The following is a 20,601-nucleotide window of genomic DNA, read 5'->3' on the forward strand; positions in this document are numbered from 1 at the left end:
TCAAAGGGTCATTCAATGCTTATCTGCAATCGCATGCTTAGCCTTGGATACTACTTAATTAGACACATTTCCATCATTCACATACCAAAAGTCTTTTAGAGGAATCATGGCCAGTATTCAGATGATCCACCATATCATTAGATGTTTGTAGTCTGCACATACCAATAGCCATTTAATAAAGATGGCCGTGATACTTAAAGTATCATATTACTCTTGTTGCATGTTCTGGCTAACCAGAAGGGAACAGATGAACTACATATGTGGTAACACCTGCAGAAATGATGCTGACCTTCTCAATTCTTCTTGGTCTATATACTCCTCTAATTTACAAATTGAAGTTGATGGAAACATATCAACTTTGCGGTTATGTCTTTTCAATTTTGAATGCTGAAGTACAGCAACCTTGAAAGAGTGTAAGAATAACAAAAGGGTGATTGATCTGCTGCAGCCTTTGATTTTCCGTGGTGGTTGAAGAGCAGAGAATACAAAGGATTGCTGCTAGAAAATGAGGCATTGACGTACATGATCTTTTAACTATGATCATATGCCAGCTTGAGGATGAAGGTGTGACATCTCTTTCAGTTCTGGTATAGTTGTAGTTGGCTGTTTCCTACTCATGTCCTTGCAGCAAATTGCACCCTAATTCATTGGAAATTTGTAAATCTTGCAGATCGATGGACTTTGCACGCAAAACAGAATGAAATGTATTTTGCTGTCATTCAATTTTGAGCCTACAACAATGAGGGGTGTTTAATGAGATGCTGCAAATTACTTCAGCCTGGCAATGTGATCCTTTTATTGTACTGAGATTATAGTTGTGGCTGAAGCAGATGCTAGATTTCATTAAGAACGTGCTTTGTTTTCTCCCTACTTTCCCTGGATACCTTTTGTGCAGATATGATCTACTAAGAGTTTTTCTCCTGTCTTACTGTTTTTCCAGCAGGTTTACTGGACAGAAGTAACTATCTCATACAAAAGGTCATTCAGCAATTGTACCATGCCCTCCAGAGTTATGAACCCTCATTCAGTAATGGAACACCAAGTACTGTAGAACCCCTGATAACAACCAGGCCAATTTTGACTATCGTCTAGTTTATTAAATAATTGATGAGCTGTTCAAATGGTGTGGATTGGGTGAAGAGTTGGTGCTTCCTTTACTTTTATTGTCACAAAACAATTGATACTAGAGCATACAATCATCACAGCGATATTTGATTCTGTGCTTCACATTCCCTGAAGTACAAATTGAAGTAAATATAAAAATTAAATTATAATTCATAATTAGAAAATAGAAAAGGGTAAGTAAGGTAGTGCAAGTCAGGTCCGGATATTTGGAAGGTACAGACCAGATCCGGGTCAGGATCCCTTCAGCAGTCTTATCACAGTTGGAAAGAAGACGTTCCCAAATCTGGCCGTACGAATCTTCAAGCTCCTGAACCTTCTCCCGGAGGAGGAACCTTCTTCCTGCTGTTGAAATTGTGTCAGTCACACAGAATTAAGAAGATTCTACTGTTTAACTGAATTTCTGTGTGTATTGTATGTCAGATTGGCTTTTATATGCTGATTTATGCTACCATCTTCTTCCTTCTATCAACAGATGTTGGCTCCTTGTTGTATATAATGACAAAATAGAAAATCATTTTGTAGAAAGAATTTAGAAAATTGCACCCATTTACTATCTATTGAGGAAACATCAAAATTCTTTGTGGATAACTGTCTTTCCATATGTATACAGAAACTATTCAGTTTATACATAAGATCTTGAAGAATAGTGAAATAACTATTGAAAAATGTCACACTATCTTTATCATGGAGGAACAACAGTGAGGGCCAAAATGTCCCAGGCCATCAGAGAGGCAAAGTGTGCACATGTCCAGCAAATCCACAGCCACTTCCAGAACAGCGGTGACACTTGGTGCATGTGGAAGGGCATCCAGGACATAAGCATCTACAGGACAACATCACCTGACTGTGCAGGTGGTGCCTCCCTCCCAGATGCGCTAAAAAACTTCTACTCTCATTTTGAGGCGGAAAATAAAGTCCACCCCTCCTCCAAATGACTAGGTTACTGTGTCACACCGTGGTCGATGTGAGGAGAACCCGGTGCAGGGTCAACCCACGGAAGGCTGCTGGACCAGACAATATTCCTGGAAGAGTGCTTAGAGGATGTGCAGACCAGCTAGCAGATGTTCTCATTGACATCTTCAACATCTCCGTGAGCAGCACCGTTGTTCCAACATGCTTCAAGGCCAGCACCATCAACCCCGTGCTGAAGAAGTCTTCAGTGTCCTGCCTCAATGACTACTGTCCCATTGCACCCACATCCATCATCATGAAGTGTTTTGAGAGGTTTGTCATGAGGCACATCAAAACCGTGCTGCCCCCCCCTCACTGGACTCCCTGCAGTTCGCGCACCGTCCCAACTGTTCAACAGATGACACCAGTGCCATCACCCTCTACCTTGCCCTAACCCACCTGGACAAAAAAAACACATATGTTTGAATGCTGTGCATAGACTTCAGCATTCAACACAATCTTTCCTCAGAAACTGATTGGAAAGCTGAGCCTACTGGATCTGAACGCCTCCCACTGCAACTAGATCCTAGACTTCCTGATTGGAAGACATTAGTCTGGATCGGAAGCAGCATCTCCAACACAATCACATTGAGCACCGGGATCCCCTAGGGCTGTGTGCTCAGTCCACTGCTGTTCACTCTGCTGACCCATGACTGCTGCAACATACAGCTCAAGCCACATCATCAAGTTCGCTGATGACACAACCGTGGTGGGTCTCATCAGCAAGAACGAGTCAGCATACAGAGAGGAGGTGCAGGGGCTAACAGACTGGTGCAGAGACAACAACCTGTCTCTGAATGTGAACAAAACAAAAGAGATGGTTGTTGACTTAGGGAGGACACGGAGCAGCCACCCTCCACTGAACACGACGGCTCCTCAGTAGAGATCATTAAGAGCACTAAATTTCTTGGTGTTCACCTGGCGGAGAATCTCACCTGGTCCCTCAACGCCAGCTCCATAGCAAAGAAAGCCCAGCAGCGTCTCTACTTTCTGCGAAGACTGAGGAAAGTCCATCTCCCACCCCCATCCTCATCACATTCTACAGTAATTGTATTGGGAGCATCCTGAGCAGCTGCATCACTGCCTGGTTCAGAAATTGCACCATCTCGGATTGCAACGCCCTGCAGTGGATAGTGAGGTCAGCTGAGAAGATCATTAGGTCTCTCTTCCCACCATTACAGACATTTACACCACACCGCGCATCTGCAAAGCAAACAGCATCATGAAGGACCCCTCCTGCCATTTGGGAAAAGGCACCGAAGCCTTTGGGCTCTCATGACCAAACTATGTAACAGTTTCTTCCCCCAAGCCGTCAGACTCGTCAATACCCAGAGTCTGGACTGACACCAACTTACTGCCCTCTATTGTGCCTCTTGTCTTGATTATTATTCATTGTAATGCCTGCACTGTTTTGTGCACTTTATGCAGTCCTGGGTAGGTCTGTAGTCTAGTTTCTGTATTGTTTCATGTAGCACCATGGTCCTGAAAAATGTTGTCTCATTTTTACTGTGGACTGTACCAGCAGTTATGGTCGAAGTGACAATAAAAAGTGACTTGACTTGAAAACAGAGGAGTGCTTGAAACATTATAACAATGGAGAAATAACAATTGCATGAACATTTACACTGGAGTAATGATACAGGAAATAAAAGAAATAGCAATATTACAGATACCTCAAAGGCCAGAAAGTGAACTATAATCCGATATAAATTAGGGTTGGGAAGAAGAGTTGGTTTTTCTACTTAAAAATCTCAAGGCCAAAATTGAGACTATTGATTCTTAAGCCTGTCTGTGACCTAGCTCCTCAAAACTATGCCAGATCCTTGTGTTTACAAGAATATGTGCAGTGTTTGTGGCAGTTTTCACTGTTTATTACTAGTATGTTAATGAAATGGACAATATTTCAAGTAATACAAAGTCTATTAAATATTTTTAGGGTCTGCCTGTACAGGGCCTCATTTCAACCCCTGTAATGAACAGCATGGTGCACCACAAGATAAGAGGAGGTAAGTTTTATCTAAACAGTAGTGCTGGAAGTGCTGTTATTTTTGATAGCTTTATTTGTTACCATATACATTACTATATACATTATATACCATATACATGTATATACATGTATATTACTACATGATGCTGACTTTTAATCTTATTCGTTTATCAACTCAGAATTTTCATAAATAAAATTACTCAGACCTGTTTTAGATATTTTTCTTGGTTTGAATGCCTTTGTAAAGTTGTTATTGATGTGGATTAAGTTGTAATTCTTCTTAAGCAGCAAGATGATGATGATGCAAACTTCATGTAATTGGTTCCAAAATACAGTAGATATACAGTAGATAAATACATCAAGGTAGTACAAAGAGAAGTGTAATAACTGAATGCAGAACATACTGTATTGCAAACGAGAAAATCTGCAGATGCTAGACATTTGAGCAACATGCACAAAATGCTGGGGGAGCTCAGCAGTCCAGGCAGCATCTAAAAAAAAAAGTACAGTCAACGTTCTGGCTGAAACCTTTCAGGAATTTGAAGCTCTGTACCACACCGGTGACACATAGTGGAGCATGTCTTTCTAATGTCAATGACCAACTCGTTTTTTTGCCCACATGCCAGAATTATGCTGGCTCTGCACCGCATTAATATGTTTTTGTTACTGGGTCTTGTCAAGCATTGGAAGATTAACTGTACCTTAATACTTACATTGAAAAAATCTCATTGCTTTGCTTAAATTGTGAAACATTGATTAAATAATAAAAATGAGATATCAAAATAGAACTGGGCCATTTGGTCCACCAGGTCTATTTTCGAGTTTATTAGTTCCATAGTAGTCAGTCCAGATAAAACAGGAGGCAATGTCAATCTATTCATTAGTGTGGAACACCAACCCCTACAGTGACAATTTAATTATCCAGAGAAAAATCTAACCAAGGATCAGCAGACTTCCAGGGTAAATATGGTTAGTCATACTGGATCTGCAATATTTTAGTCCAAGAAAAACAACTTTTTTTTAAGCCATATTATCATACTTGATGTACTTAGTGGTAAGATCCAGTTGAAGCAGAAGTTATGTTGATTGATGTGCTGGATTTGGAGACTCATGGGATGGTGGATAAGGATAAAAGGAACCCTGTTTCTGTTATGATGGCAGAAGATGGTAAGTACAGATGTGTGGGAAAAAGAGAGAAAAGCTGGTGAATGCAGCATCTATGGTGGTGGAACGGAAACCCCATTCTTGGTTAACTCTGAATTTGACAATTCCAGCAAACTCCTGGTTACACCCTGTATAAACAAACTCGTCATCCCTAGCTGCATTCTAATTTATACTGTTTCTTGGTATTATGCAACTGGAATCACTATGTCTTTGGACATGGGGATTCTGCTAATATTTGGATTTGTGGCATTAAAAATGCTACAAATTTAATTATAATCCAACCCAAGTTGTGATTGCTTTTAAGTATTTATGATTTCAAAGGTTCAATACTTCATTTATTATCAAAGTATGCAACTCCAAAATTCTTCTCCAGATAGGCATGAAACCAAGAAAAGAAAGGCATCAACCCCCAAATACCACCTCTCTGCACAAAAAAATGAACTAAAACAGAACAAGTATATTGACCTCTAAATCCCCCACCCCTGCACACAAAAAACAAGAAAGACTGGGCGAAAAGCAGAATACTGAAAAAATCTTAAGACTAAAAAAAGCCCACAATCCAAGTCCATATCCAGACACAGAAAACCTAGGCAATATTCTCCCTCTCCATAACAGAGCAATCTCAGCAGCGATAAGAAGGTAGGCTCCAAAGGTTTCAGAATCACATTCATGAAAAACAAACATAAAAGACATAAAAGAAGTGAAAGAAGGTTTCATGATCTATCCCAGGAGTGGGCAAACTTTTTGACTTGTGGGCCACAAAGGGTTCTAAAATTTGACAGGGAGGCCGGACCAGGAGCAGATGGATGGAGTGTTTTGGTAATACACCTCATAAGAGAAAATAAAATATCATGGGATATGTAGAAAACATGTGATTTCATTTCAATTGAAAATGAACAAATGCATTACAACAAAATATCTGTCTTTGAAGTCCCATGGTATTTAGCTATTTATTGAAATGACTTTTAAAACATTGAAAATTAAATGAATAAAATACAGCTTTTTTAATAGTAACAGTTATTATTTTAAAGCACTGAAAATTCTGTTATCCTTCAAGATATTATCATCATCACTCTCCTCCTGCCTGTCTTTATTTCAAAAACGGTAGGAGATGCAGGTCTACTTGTCCTGCTCCTTCTTATTCAATTGTCCCCTGTGCCAAAACTCAACAACGACCAGCACAAGGACAGAACAGTGACAGCGCGCCAGTATGCGGTGCGCGTTATTTGATCTGGAGCGCATTTTTTATTTTGAGAACGTACGTGCACCTGCACACTACTCATGTCCATCACTTAACAGAAATGACATGTAACATGTAAGACTTATTGAAAAAAATATTTTCAAATGCATTTTTTACATAACACAACGAAGAAACTTATTTTAAATTTCAGTGGGAACAGTGTTGTTGGTCTCCCTTTTTAGCCTGCGCATCAAAGTCTGGATTTAGTTTTGTTGTGGCGATTCTCAGGATGGATCTGAGGTGTTGGTCAGTTAACTTGGATCTGTGGCTGGCTTTGTTGATGTTCATGACGCTGAATGCCTGTTCACACAAATAGGAACAAAGAGTAAAGCGCAAATGTGGAGTATTACGCTGCACCTCAACAAAGGTCAATGTGTAGCGGTGTGCTACATGCAGCGCTAAAATTATGACACGGAGTCGGTAACTGCAGTCGAAAAAAAACTTTATTCGAAATCCCCAGCCTCACTTTTAAGCCTCCCTCAATCTGCCCCCCGTGGCGCAGAGGCTCCAAAGCTCTGTGCTCGCAAATCCCCGCAGGCTATCTCCCTTAGCCGGAACGCTGGCTAATTGTGAGCCGGTTCGGATGTGCCAGGAAATGGGTCGCCACAAATGTATATAGAGTGCATCATCTATTGGGAAAACAACGTTAACAAGGTTTATTAATATAATTTCATCAAGTTCTGCGGGCCGGATTAAAAAGCTTAATGGGCTGCATATGGCCCCCGGGCCGTAGTTTGCCCATGCCTGATCTATCCAGAAGACATCGACCAAAGGAGCGTTGTATGCAGGTGCCATCTTGACAGGAAGATTTCCATTGCTTTTCATTTAAACAACGCCTCAGTTTTTAATATTCACATCCTTACTTTCAAACTTCCATTCTTTGACCTTTTGCTAGCAGAAGCCTTCTTCCTACTATCTCTTGCAATATATTTTCTCTAATTCTAGCCACCTTGAACATCCTGGATTTCAAATTTTGCATGATTAATGTGTGACTTTTTTATTAAATAAAAAATAATTGCCTTAATTCTTTTTTTCTCTATTTTAATATTTTTAAATAATTTTATTATACAATAAAAGGAATCTAATCCCACTACTAAGACTGAAGCTGTTTGGTAAAGAAAGAAATTAAGGAAAAAAATCCTTATCATATAGTGAAATATGTTATTAGCCAACATCTGTACTTTAAGAACATATCAGAGGTTTTGAAAATAGTTCAAAAATGGTCCCCAAAATGTTTGAAAGTCTCAACCAGATGCAGAAATTGAACAACTGATTGTCTCTAAATTTAAGCATGACATAATGTTCAGATTCAGTTTATTGTCATTTAGAAACCACAAATGCAATGCAGTTAAAAAATGAGACAACATTCCTCCAGAATGATATCACAAAACCATATGACAAAACAGACTGCATTAGAAAATTCACATAACATTTGGCAATCCCCAATCCAGAGTCCGGAGAGGCTGCTGCGTATTAATATCGTGCTACTGTCTTAGCACGTTCCCTGGAAAGGAGCTCCAAATCCACCAGACAAACAAGACCAAAAGCTAAAGCTACAAGACCTGCACAAATCCACGTAGTTACAACAATGCAAACAATAGCATAATTGATAAAAAAACAGACTATGGGCACAGTAAAAATAGTCCAAAGATGTTAAAGGACTATGTTCAAAATAAATCACCACACAGTTTCCACAAGTCCCCAGGGTCCCAACAGACTTGCCATCCCACGCTGGCGGCAGAAGGGAATACCCCCGCTATGGACTTAAATGGCGCTGCCCGACTCAGCCTCGCATACGTAGCACACATTGAAAGCGACCTGACCACAGCGGACTCCAAGTCCGTCGAACCTCCGAGCCGACGACCATCCCCTCTGGCACAGCTTCTCCAAGTACCATCCTCTGCCGAGCGTATTAAGACGGTCCCGCCAACGGCCATCGGCAACGCAACCCCGAGGACTGGGGGCCTGTTCTTCCCAGCAGAGTCCCGGACCTCGCAGCAGCAGCAATGAAAAAGGTTTTCCTGGAGATTTCCCGATGTTTTTCCATGCTCCCACGTCCGTTTTCAATCGATTATGATTGTGCACGGCACCCCAGCTCCGGAGTGGCCGCTGCAAGCGCCGTCACGCTGCCATCTTGGACATCGCGTAAAGATGTGAGTAGGCAGAACGACATCCTTCCATTTAAGCAAGAGTGCCCTCCTAGCTAAAAGAGAAATAAAAGGCAAAATGTACAAATCAGATGTCTCCAAAATAATATCTTTTCCTCCAACGATACTGAATAAGGCAGTCAAAGGGTTAGGCTTAAAATTTACTTTGAAAAGTACAGAGAAACTTTGGAATACTTAAACATAGAATAGTACAGCACATTACAGGCCCTTTGGCCCACAATGTTGTGCCAACTCTCAAACCCTGCCTCCCATATAACCCTCCACCACTGACTCAGGCAGTGTATTCCACGCACCAACCACTCTCTGAGTAAAAGAAAAACCTTCCTCTAATATCCCTCTTGAACTTCCCTCCCCTTACCTTAAAGCCACGTCCTCTTGTACTGAGCAGTGGTGCCTTGGGGAAGAGGCGCTGGCTGTCCACTCTATCTATTCCTCTTAATATCTTGTACACCTCAATCATGTCTCCTCTCATCCTCCTCTCTAAAGAGTAAAGCCCTAGCTCCCTTGATCTCTGATCATAATCCATACTCTCTAAACCAGGCAGCACCCTGGTACATCTCCTCTGTACCCGTTCCAATGCTTCCACATCCTTCCTATAGTGAGGCATACTTCCAGTATTTTTCAAGACTCAGACATGTCCAAAACATATGAATTAGTGAAGCTTCTCTATTGTTACATCTATCACAATAGGGAGATATATCCGAATAAAAACGAGATAGCTTATCCTTGGTCATGTGAGCCCTATGAACAACCTTAAATTGTAGGAGGGAGTGGCAGGCACTTAACGATGAAGTGTTAACCAATTTAAAAATTCCATTCCAAGTTTCCTCAGAAATTGAAATCTGTAAATCTTGATTCCAAAGATTTTTAATTTTGTCTAAAGGCGCATTTCTCATTCCCAGCAACATGCCATAAATATTGGATATTGAATCATTATGAAAAGGTTTCAAATTAGAAATTGCATCTAATAAGTTCTATCGGAACTTTTAGGAAATATATATAATTGAGATCGCAGGAAGTCTCTAATTTGTAGACATCGAAAAAAGTGGGTTTTTGGTAAGCTATATTTAGCTGACAATTGCTCAAACAAAAAGAGACTTCCTCCAACAAACAGATCCTGGAAACATTTAATACCCAATCTATCCCACTCTTTAAAAATTGGATTGGTCATCGAAGGTTTAAAAAAAAATTAGAAAAAAATGGGACTTGAAAAAGAAAATCTCAATAAGCCAAAGTATTTTCTAAATTGTACTCAGATCCTTAAAGTAATTTAACTACCAAATTGTCAGTTAATTTACTTAAAGGTAAAGGAAGTGAGGATCCAAGAAGAGAAATGATAGAAAATTTATTTACAGAATTAGCTTCTAAAGAAACCTATACCAGACAGTCCTCACAGTTAATATAGTATGACCAAAACGTAAAATTTCGTAAATTGACTGCCCAGTAATTAAACCTAAAACTTGGTAAAGCTAAACCTCCATTCTTTTTAGCTTTTTGAAGATGATCTTTATTTAGTTGAGAATGTTTGTTTTTCCATATATAAGAAGATAGAATAGAATCGAGAGAATCAAAAAAGGATTTAGGAATAAAAATGGGTAAGGCCTGGAAAAGGTATATAAATTTAGGTAAGATATTTTAATAGAATTAATTCAGCCAATCAGTGATAACGAGAGGGGCAACCAATTTGATAGTGCCTTTTTTACACAATTCAGTAGGGTAAGAAAGTTTTCTTTTTAAGTAGGTGTTTATAACTTTTTAGTAATTGTTGAAATAGGTAAATTGATTTCTTACAATTTTAAAAGGAAGGTTAGTATTAATTGATAACCAAATCATTCAATGGAAAAAGTTCATTCTTAAGTAAATCCAGTTTATATCCTGAAAACTGGCTGAAACAGGAGAGAAAAGAAAGAACAGTAGATGACAAAGTCTCGACATTAGAAATAAAAAGCTATAGGTCATCAGCATAGAGCGAAACTTTGTGGGTAGTACCTCTCTTTAAAATACCAGTGATGTCACTAGATTCTCGAAAAGCAATGGCTACAGGTTCTAAGGCCAGAGCAAAGGGCTAAAGGGACAGCCTTGTCTGGTTCCACGCTGAAGTTTAAATGGTTTGGAATTCTGAAAATTAGTAAGAACCTGTGCAGAGGGAGTTAGATAAAGAATGAAACTGGGCCCAAAATTAAATTTTTCTAAGGTTTTAAGTAAATAATTCCATTCAACCCGATCAAGCCCTCTCAGCGTCTAAGGATATCGCACATTCTGATATCTCCTTAGAAGGAGAATAGATAACATTTAATAAATGATGAATATTAAAGTGGGAATATCGATTTTTCATAAATCCAGTCTGATCATCAGAAATGACAGATGGTAAAATATTTTCAATCTGATGAGCCAGAACTTTGGGTAAGATTTTAGTATCAACATTAAGTAAGGAAATTGGTCTAACATACAGTTGGGTTCTTATTCTTTATAAGGATATGCAAAATAGAAGTTCATCAAAAGCTTGTGGCAACCTACCCAACTTAAAGGAATCTGAAAAGACTGAACATAAAGGAGGTATAAGCGGTGAGGAAAAAGCCTTATAAAATTCTCCTGGACCTGGAGCCTTCCTCGAGTGCAATGAACGTACAGCCTCGGCAATTTCCTCATAAGTAATAGGTTGATCCAAACCGTTTTCGGTTATCAACAGAAACAGTAGGAATGTTTAATTGGTCTAAAAATTATTTATTAAAGTTATCTTTAGGAGAGTCAAAACTATAAAGTTTAGAATAAAATTCTGTAAAGGTATCATTTATTTCTAAATGGGTCAGTTGTCCGATCACTGTTAACTTTACAAATTTCTTTAATTTGCTGTTTAGCTATAAAGGTTTTTAATTGGTTAGCCAATAATTTACCTGTTTTCTGTCCATGAATATTAAATTGACTTTTATCTTTTGGGAGTTGAGTTTCAATTGGATATGTTAAACAGATCATACTTAGTTTTAATTTCAACATGCCTTTTATATAAAACAGGATCTGGAGCCAAGGCATATTTTTGAACTAATTGTTTCAACTGATTAGCTCAATGAATTTTTTCTTTATTAGCTTTTTTCTTAACACTTACAGTATAAGAAATAATTTGTCCTCTAATATAGGCCTTGAAGGCATCCCATACAACAAGACTAGAAGTCTCTTCCAGCGTATTCTCTTCCAAAAAAAAAGAATAATTTGTCTCTCCAGAAACTTTTAAAAATCCTTATCAGATAGCAAAGTTAGATTAAAACGCCAAAGTCTGTTTATTTGAGGGAGACCAGCGAGATTTAAAAACAAAAACACAGGAGCATGATCTGAGACAGTAATCTGTTTATATTCACAGGATCGAACTATTAGAATCATTTGGCTATCAATAAAAAAGTCAATCCTGGAATATGTATGATGGACATGAGAGAAAAATGAATACAGGTTTCCCCCTCAATCCGAAGGTAGAGCGTTCCTATGAAACCATTTGTAAACTGCAATGTTGTAAAGCGAAGAAGCAATTACCATGAACTTATACAGAAAAAATTTCTGAACGTTCCCAGACCCAAAAAATAACCTACCAAATCATACCAAATAACACATAAGACCTAAAATAACACTAACATATAGTAAAATCAGGAATGATATGATAAATATACACCCTATATAAAGTAGAAATATTGTAGGTATGGTGTAGTTTCACATAGTTTCACTTATCAATATTGGGAAGACAACGAGCCAAAATCAATTTGGAGAAAAAAAATCAGCACATACAGGCATGCGCAAACAACTGCCTGCACAAGGTTTCATAATCATTGTAATCTTTTTCGGGATAAAGATACGTACAAAGCTGGTGTCTTTTTTTCCTAAAAGCAAAAATCCTCTTTAGTTAGCGAAAACAGGTACTAATGTAGGTCTTCCGTAACAGCGAGTTGTCGTAAAGCAAATGTTAGAAAAACAGGGGACCCCTTTACTCACTGTCTACTGGATGTAACAATTGCCAGACATCAACAGTACTACATTTCATTAGGAAAGATTGAATAAACAAAACTGATTTATTGAGTGTCTCTGGTTTAGAAGATGACTGATCTAAAATTGGATCTAACCAGCAATTAAAATCTCCTCCCATCACCAATGAGTAAAGACTCAAATCTGGCAAAAATGAAAAAAAAAAAGCTCAAAGAATCCTGGATCATCTATATTCAGGGCATACAGATTAGCAAATACCATTAATTTATTATCTAATTTTCCTGACTCTATAACAAAACACCCATTAGTATCAGGCACTACTTTATGTTGGACAAATGGAACTGTGTTATCTTTAAAGATTGAAACTTCCCTAGACTTATTCTGAAATGAGGAATGAAAATTTAGGCCTCTCCATTGGCTAAAAAGGCTTAAATTGTCACATTTACGTACGTGAGTTTCTTGAACAGAATAATTGGGACCTTAAGTTTTTTAATATGGGCAAAAATCTTATTCCGTTTCACAGGGTGATTTAACCCTTTCACATTAAGACTAAGTAAGTTAATAGTTTGATCCATTTTTAATACTATTTATAAGAAAGGTTAAAGTAATAATCATTGGAATATATATTAAAGCCAAACAAAGAAACTTGAGATAGGGTAACCAAGCAACAGATTTGGCTGAGAGTCCAAAACAGCTTCCAGAAAAAAAACCCATACTCCCAACCCTCTTCCCAAAGACAGAAGGTCAACCAATAGACAGTTGACAGCTACACCTAACGATAACATCCCCACCCCTCCCAAAAAACCTATTGGTTTAGCTCCAAATTGATTTGAAAGCTGGCTGCATTCCAACCTAGACAAAACAACAGACGGAGACAAAACTTAGCTCTCATAACAAGAACACATATAGATTAATTATTAGTTTCAAAATGATAAAATGAAAAATACCCATATTAAGCCTTATTGATATAAGAAAACCTTCAAGAAAAATTTAATATAAAATAATAAAAAACCTATCAAAATTCAAAACATATGAACACACAAGGTATTAACTCATTAAAATCTTATTCTCTAAGTAAACCATTAAAAGGTTCGAAAAGAGAGTTAGCTACAAAGGTTTACCAAAAGTAAAAGAAACAATTATTCATGTAGAAAGATACGGAACTGTCAATCTATAGATTCCAAGAATTCCAGGGCTTCTTTGGTCGAACGAAACCATTCCTTAGAGCCATCCTTCAGTATAATTCTGAGCAGAGCAGGATACCAAAGAGAACGCTTGAAACCTTTGTTGAAAAGTTCCAACATAACCTTTTCGAAAGCACGCTCATTCATGACCTCAGGTGAAAATTCCTCGATGATTCTAATCTTCTGGTCATTATAATCAATCATTCCTCTTTGATGGGATTCACAAATTAAAAGTTCCTTTGTTTGAAATTCATGAAAACAGATTATTACTGATCTGGGTCTTGCTCCTGGAGCTGGTCTGGGCAGAGGCGATCTATGAGCACGATCAATCATAGGTAAAGACAATAAAATTTTGGGAAATAATTGTGTCAAAAAGTTTGCAAAGAATTCCATAGGCTGATCACCTTCTGTTAACTCTTCAAGGCCCAGAATTCGTAGGTTATTTTTTCTGCTTCTATTTTCTAAATCGATAATCTTCTGTCTTAATCTTTCATTAGGCTTTGTTTTTCTCAAAGCTTTTGTAGGTCCATCAATTTTCGCATCAAAAATTGTCAGCGCTGCTTCATTCTCTTCATTTATCATGTTCAGTTAAGGTTTTTTGAATAGAATCCAATTTTGCATCTATTTGTTTAAAATCAGCAGAAGATTCTTTTCTGTGTTTTCAAAGCAGCTCCATAATAGATTCCAAAGATGCAGGAGGATCGTTTTTAGTACCTTTGGTACCCTTTGTATTCATAGTAAAACAATATCATGTTTAAAAGTAAGGTTTCAAAACAAGTTGGAAACAGTAAAGTAAGAAAGATAGGAGCAATTGCAAAAAGCTGCTACTCCATTGGCAACCAGGAGGAAGTCTGACCTTTCAGATATTGAGGATTTGCTTCCTATAGAACTCCATCCTCCCCTTGAGGTCCTTGTTTCCTTTAAGGCTTATATTTTTGACCAAGATTTTGGTCTTCTCCTCAGATTTCCCACTGTTTAAAGCACTATCAACCATCGTATGATAATGTTTTTATGTAGCACCTAGAACAAATTACTACATTCAATTCTGTCTATAAATGCATGTTAGCTGTTGATTTCCAGGAAGTTGACTCTCCAATATGAACTGAGGATTTCTTATGTTTTGAAGGGAATTTCTTAGTGTGTGCACATAGTTGTGAAACTAATATTCTTCAACTCAGCTGGTAAATGGAATTATTGAGTATATTGGAGGTGGAGATTCATTGACGTTAAAGCTGTAGTAGAGAGAAGTATGGAGACTAAGATTGAATCACCCATAAACTTACAGATGTTGCAGGCTAATGAGACATATTACTGCCTGCACATCACAAATATCCATATGTGATTTTCTGTTCTGCCCATTGTTAGAGATTTCAGAATTACAATTTTGGGGAAGCTTTGAGTTATTTCAGTGTAAATTGCAGATTGTTCCCAGTAGCCATTTTGTACCAGTGGTTGAGGAAATTAATGTTTAAATTACAGGTTGCATGCAGTCAGTTGAATTGATTTGTTGTGTGTGGAATCATACATTCTTAAAGTTGCTAGACTTGCAGTCAATTATGTTTTCTTCCATTATACCATCCAATTGCTGTGCCACAGAATATCTGATTTATTTTTCTAACTATAGTGTTTATGTGGCTTTTAATTAGTGGTAGACTGCCACTGGATAGGAGACTGGAAACGCTGAGGCTATTTTAGCTGGAGTGAAGGAGGCTCTGGGGTAATATTAATTGAGGGCATGATAAAAATTGTGAGGGACATAGATAAAGTGAATAGATGGTCTTCAGAGCTGAGGAGTCTAAAATTAGAGGGTATAGGTTGAAAGTTAATGGGAGAGATTTAAAGGTGAGCTGAAAGGCAAGTATTTCCACAAAAGATGGTGAGTAAATGAAACAAGCTGCCAGATGGTGCAGGTAGGAAAGTTTACTTGAGCAATAAAATTATTTATTGTGATTTTTATTTGTGAAATTATAGAACCACCTAGCAATCAGTTGAGAAAATCTAATTTTTTCCTTTTATAGTTGTCATAATGATCATTCTTCAACTGCGTAAAATAATGGAGATACCAGTTTGAATGTTTATAGATATTGATAGTTGAAGACTTTGATGCAACTTGGGTATTGATTCACTGTTTTGAGCGATTGGCCTATATAATCTGAATACCCAGTTGCTACTAAACTCACCCACTTCTTTAAAATTACAAAATAGAATGAGTGTATGAACCAAATAGAGTTTATTTTTTTGCTACAGATTTCAGGATCTACAGTTTTATGTATTGGTGTTCCTTTTGTGGGCTTTTTATTACTTTGGACCCCATTATAAATTAAACTGGAAGAGCTTTTTTGGTCAAGTAGCATTTGTGGAGGCAAAGGGATGGTAGATGTTTTCAATCAAAACTCTGCATCAGGACTGGAGTATAGATGCTGCAGGAAAAGTAGTTCCCCATGAGTTTCGAAGATTAGGTCTATTCCACATTACTATGCTAAGTGTTAATGATCATGTGCAGTAACAAGCCTTGGAAACTGGGACGAAGTTAGGGCACAACTAGCATTGATAATAATGAATTTGGTCAGACTTTTGTCAAGTTATACTTGATTTTAAAAAGTGGGTGGCTATTTTTTTAAATATCAGTTTTTCTCTGGAGATAATTCCCACATGATTGAGGCCTCCCTTTAAAAGTCATTTAATGTGATAGAACTACCTGCTTCAACAACCCACAATTTCAACATCAGTTCTGGAGGAACCCATCATGAGTTATTCTGGACTAGGCTGATGTGACTATTAATTATTTCTCTAGTAACTTAATGGAATATATTCATAACATTTGGTTTAAGAGGGTGCTACCATATATTTTCTTTTATTTCTGTAATTATTTGAAAACTCAATAAAAAAAGTTTTAAAAAAAAAGGCGCTACCAAAGATGTGTGGCAGCCAACTGATAGTTCAAAAGCAAAGGAATTTGATTAAAATCATTATTAATAACACTTTTTAAAAAAAGTAAATTGTGATAAACTGGCACTGTAAACAATGAAGAGGCAAGTGAAGGCAAAGTTAATTCGTGAGATGTGCCCCGCTGGTGTGTTGTAAAATCGACACACTTGTTGGAGCCGTGCTGGTGGAAGTGGGTGATTCGGAGGGGAGATGGGACAGAGGAATTCTGATGCCCGTCCAACTAACCCAGGTGCGAGTGTGAATTGCTCCAAGTACTGAATACTGGGCTTCTTTGGCAGCAAAATCCAATTCTGAAGTGAATCGCTGGGCAGTTTGTTCTAGGCCCAGAGTGATTTGCTGTGTGGTGAGGCCCAGGTCCTAATGCATGGTACAATATGCTGTTTGGACAATCTAACTGCTGGCCCAGATCAACAGGAAGGCAGGGTGTCGGGCAAGGTTGGATCAATCTGGGAGCCAAACCGATTTGGAGAGGTTGAGAACAGCTTTTCTGGCAGCAAAATCAGGCATGAAGCAAATTGCCACAGTAGGGCCAGTTCCTAGTGGGAGGTTCGGACATTTTAAATGCCAGCACAGATAGTTTGGGGGCTCCTCTCTCCATGATGCTAAGGCTGTGAGATTCCCCCCAATTGCTGTGCTTCGTGTCTGCGAACTTTGAGGCCATTTGTCCTGCTAATAAGATGAACTGAATATCAAGGCTTTGAGCCTACTCCGAGCTGCTCCAGGGATTGGGATTTTAGGACTCCGCTTGGTTTGGAATGCTGTTGTTGCTCACGTCTATTGTTTGCCTGATTTGTTTTGTGTTTTTGTTCTCTATCTTTGGGGGTGGTCTTATTTTTTTAAAATTGGTTTCTTTCAGGTTCCTTTCTTTGCGATTGCTTGTATGCAAACAAACCTCACAGTTTCTATTCAACCTTTCTCTGTAACTTAGTTTCTCAAATCCCAGTTTAATTTATACATTCTTTGATAATTAATTTACTTTGAATAATCACAGTAAATTAGACATGGCTTTTTTTCCTAATGGGATGGGTGTCATGCTAGCATAGCAATTAGCACAACACTTTACAGTGCCAGCTATTGGGGTTGAATAACTGCTGCCGCCTGTAAGGAGTTTGTGTGTACTTCCTGTGACCACCTGGGTTTCTTACAGGTTCTCCAGTTTCCTGTCACATTCCAAAGGGGTACAGGTTATGTTTGGATAGGCAGAGCCTTGTGCATGGGAAGTTGTGCTTGAACGTTTCAGGATTTCTTTTTGAAGAGGTAAAAAAAAAGATGTGGGTAGGGTAGTGGATGTTGTTTCTATGTACTTTATCATCTCTGTGGGTGGAGGTTAGGACCAGGAAGTGGTTAATAACTTTACTGAGTGTTTTTTATAGGCCGCCCAATTGTAACAGGAATATCGAGGAGAAGATAGGGAAACGGATCCTGGAAAGGTGTAATAATAACAGAGCCGTTGTGATGGGAGATTAATTTCCCAAATATCGATTGGCATCTCCCTCGAGCGAGGGGTATGCCTTCTTAACTCCAGAGTCAACCTGCGCAGCTGCTTTGAGTGTCCAATGGACTCAGACTCCAAAATCCCTCTGATCTTCCACACTGCCAAGCGTCTTACCATTAATACTATATTCTGCCATATTTTACCTCCCAAATTGAACCACTTCACACTTATCAGGGTTCAACTCCATCTGCCACTTCGCAGCCCAGTTTTGTATCCTATCAAATTCCCGCTGTAACCTCTGACAGCCCTCCACACTGTCCACAACACCTCCAACCTTTGTGTCGTTAGCAAACTTACTAACCCATCCCTGCACTTCCTCATCCAGGTCATTTATAAAAATCATGGAGTAAGGGTTCCAGAACAGGTCCCTGAGGCACTCCACTGGTGACCGACCTTCACGCAGAATATGACCCGTCTATGAACACACTTTGCCTTCTGTGGGCAAGTCAGTTCTGGATCCACAAAGCAATGTCCCCTTGGATCCCATGCCTCCTTACTTTCTCAATAAGCCTTGCTTGCATGGGGGTACCTTATCAAATGTCTTGCTGAAATCCATACACACTACATCTGCTCTTCCTTCATCAATGTGTTTAGTCACATCCTCAAAAAATTCATCAGGTTCGTAAAGCATGCTGATTACTCAATCATATTATACCTCTCCAAATGTTCATAAACCCTGCCTCTGAGGATCTTCTCCATTAACTTACCAACCACCAAAGTAAGACTCACCGGTCTATAATTTCCTGGGCTATCTCTACTCCCCTTTCTTGAATAAAGGAACAACATCCGTAACCCTCCAATCCTCTGGAACCTCTCCCATCCCCATTGATGATGCAAAGATCATCGCCAGAAGCTCAGCAGTCTCCTTCCTCACCTCCCACAGTAGCCTGGGGTACATCTCATCCAGGCCCAGCGTCTTATCCAACTGGATGCTTTCCAAAAGCTCCAGCACGTCCTCTTTCTTAATATCTACATTTCTTAATATCTTTCTTAATAGCTCAAGCTTTTCAGTCTGCTGCAAGTCATTACTACAATCACCAAGATCCTTTTCCATAGTGAATACTGAAGTATTCATTAAGTACCTCTGCTATTTCCTCTGTTTCCATACACACTTTCCCACTGTCACACTTGATAGATCCTATTCTTTTATGCCTTATCCTATTGCTGTTCACATACTCGTAGAATACCTTGGGGTTTTCCTTAATCCTGCCTGCCAAGAGCCTTCTCTGGCTCTCCTAATTTCCTTCTTAAGCTCTTTCCTATTTACCTTATAATCTTCTAAATCTCTAACATTACCTAGCTCTCTGAACCTTTCGTAGGCTTTTCTTTTCTTCTTGACTAGATTTGTTACAGCCTTTGTACACCACGGTTCCTGTACCCTACCATAACTTCCCTGTCTCATTGGAACATACCTGTACAGAACTCCACACAAATATCCCCTGAACATTTGCCACATTTCTTTTGTACTTTTCCCTGAGAACATCTGTTTCCAATTTAAGCCTCCAATTTCCTGCTTGATAGCCTCATAATTCCCCTTATTCCAATTAAATGCTTTTCTAACTTGTCTGTTCCTATCTCTCTCCAATGCTATTGTAAAGGAGATAAAATTATGATCACTATCTCCAAAATTTTGGCGCATAGCCAAGTGGTTAAGGCTTAGGGCTGGTGATCTTAAGGTCATTAGTTTGAGCCTCAGCCGAAGCAGCGTGTGTGTTCTTGAGCAAGGCTCTTAACCACACACTGCTCCTGCATGTTTATAGCCCAATGGCAGCGGTTGGTGCAGTATGGACAAGACAAAATGCTCTCCCACTGAGAGATCTGACACCTGACCAGGTTCATTTCCCAATACCAAATCAAGTACAGCCTCACCTCTTGTAGGCATATCTACATATTGTGTCAAGAAACCTTCCTGAACACTCCTAACAAACTCCTCCCCATCTAAACCCTTTGCTCTAGGGAGATGCCAATCAATATTTGGGAAATTAAAATCTCCCATCACAACAACTGTTAATATTGCACCTTTCCAGGATCTGTTTCCCTATCTGCTCAATATCCCTGTTACTATTGGGGGGGGGGGCTATTAAAAACACCCAGTAAAGTTATTAACCCCTTCCTGGTCCTAACCTCCGCCCACAGAGACTCCATGGACAATCCCTCCATGGCGTCCACCTTTTCTGCAGCTGTGGCACTATCTCTGATCAACAATGCCTCTTTTGCATCCCCTCCTGAAATATCTAAAACCCAGCACTTGAAGTAACCACTCCTGTCCCTGAGCCATCCAAGTCTCTGTAATGGCCACCACATCATATCTCCAAGTACTCCACACTCTAAGCTCACCCATTTTGTTCACAACTCTCCTTGCGTTAAAATAG

The 20,601-nt window shown here is 38.9% G+C and overlaps 1 protein-coding gene across 1 annotated transcript in view; it reads left to right on the forward strand.

Moving 5' to 3' along the window:
• The window catches only part of LOC132392349 (superoxide dismutase [Cu-Zn]-like), a 38,460-nt gene that overhangs the window by 7,925 nt on the left and 9,934 nt on the right, over positions 1 to 20,601 (forward strand). Inside the window, exon 3 of the mRNA XM_059966169.1 lies at positions 4,013 to 4,082. Coding sequence (XP_059822152.1) covers positions 4,013 to 4,082 — 70 coding nt within the window. The remainder of the gene's footprint in view (positions 1 to 4,012; positions 4,083 to 20,601) is intronic.

This window comes from Hypanus sabinus, chromosome 4 (genome assembly GCF_030144855.1).
Source record: "Hypanus sabinus isolate sHypSab1 chromosome 4, sHypSab1.hap1, whole genome shotgun sequence".
Classification (NCBI taxonomy): domain Eukaryota; kingdom Metazoa; phylum Chordata; class Chondrichthyes; order Myliobatiformes; family Dasyatidae; genus Hypanus; species Hypanus sabinus.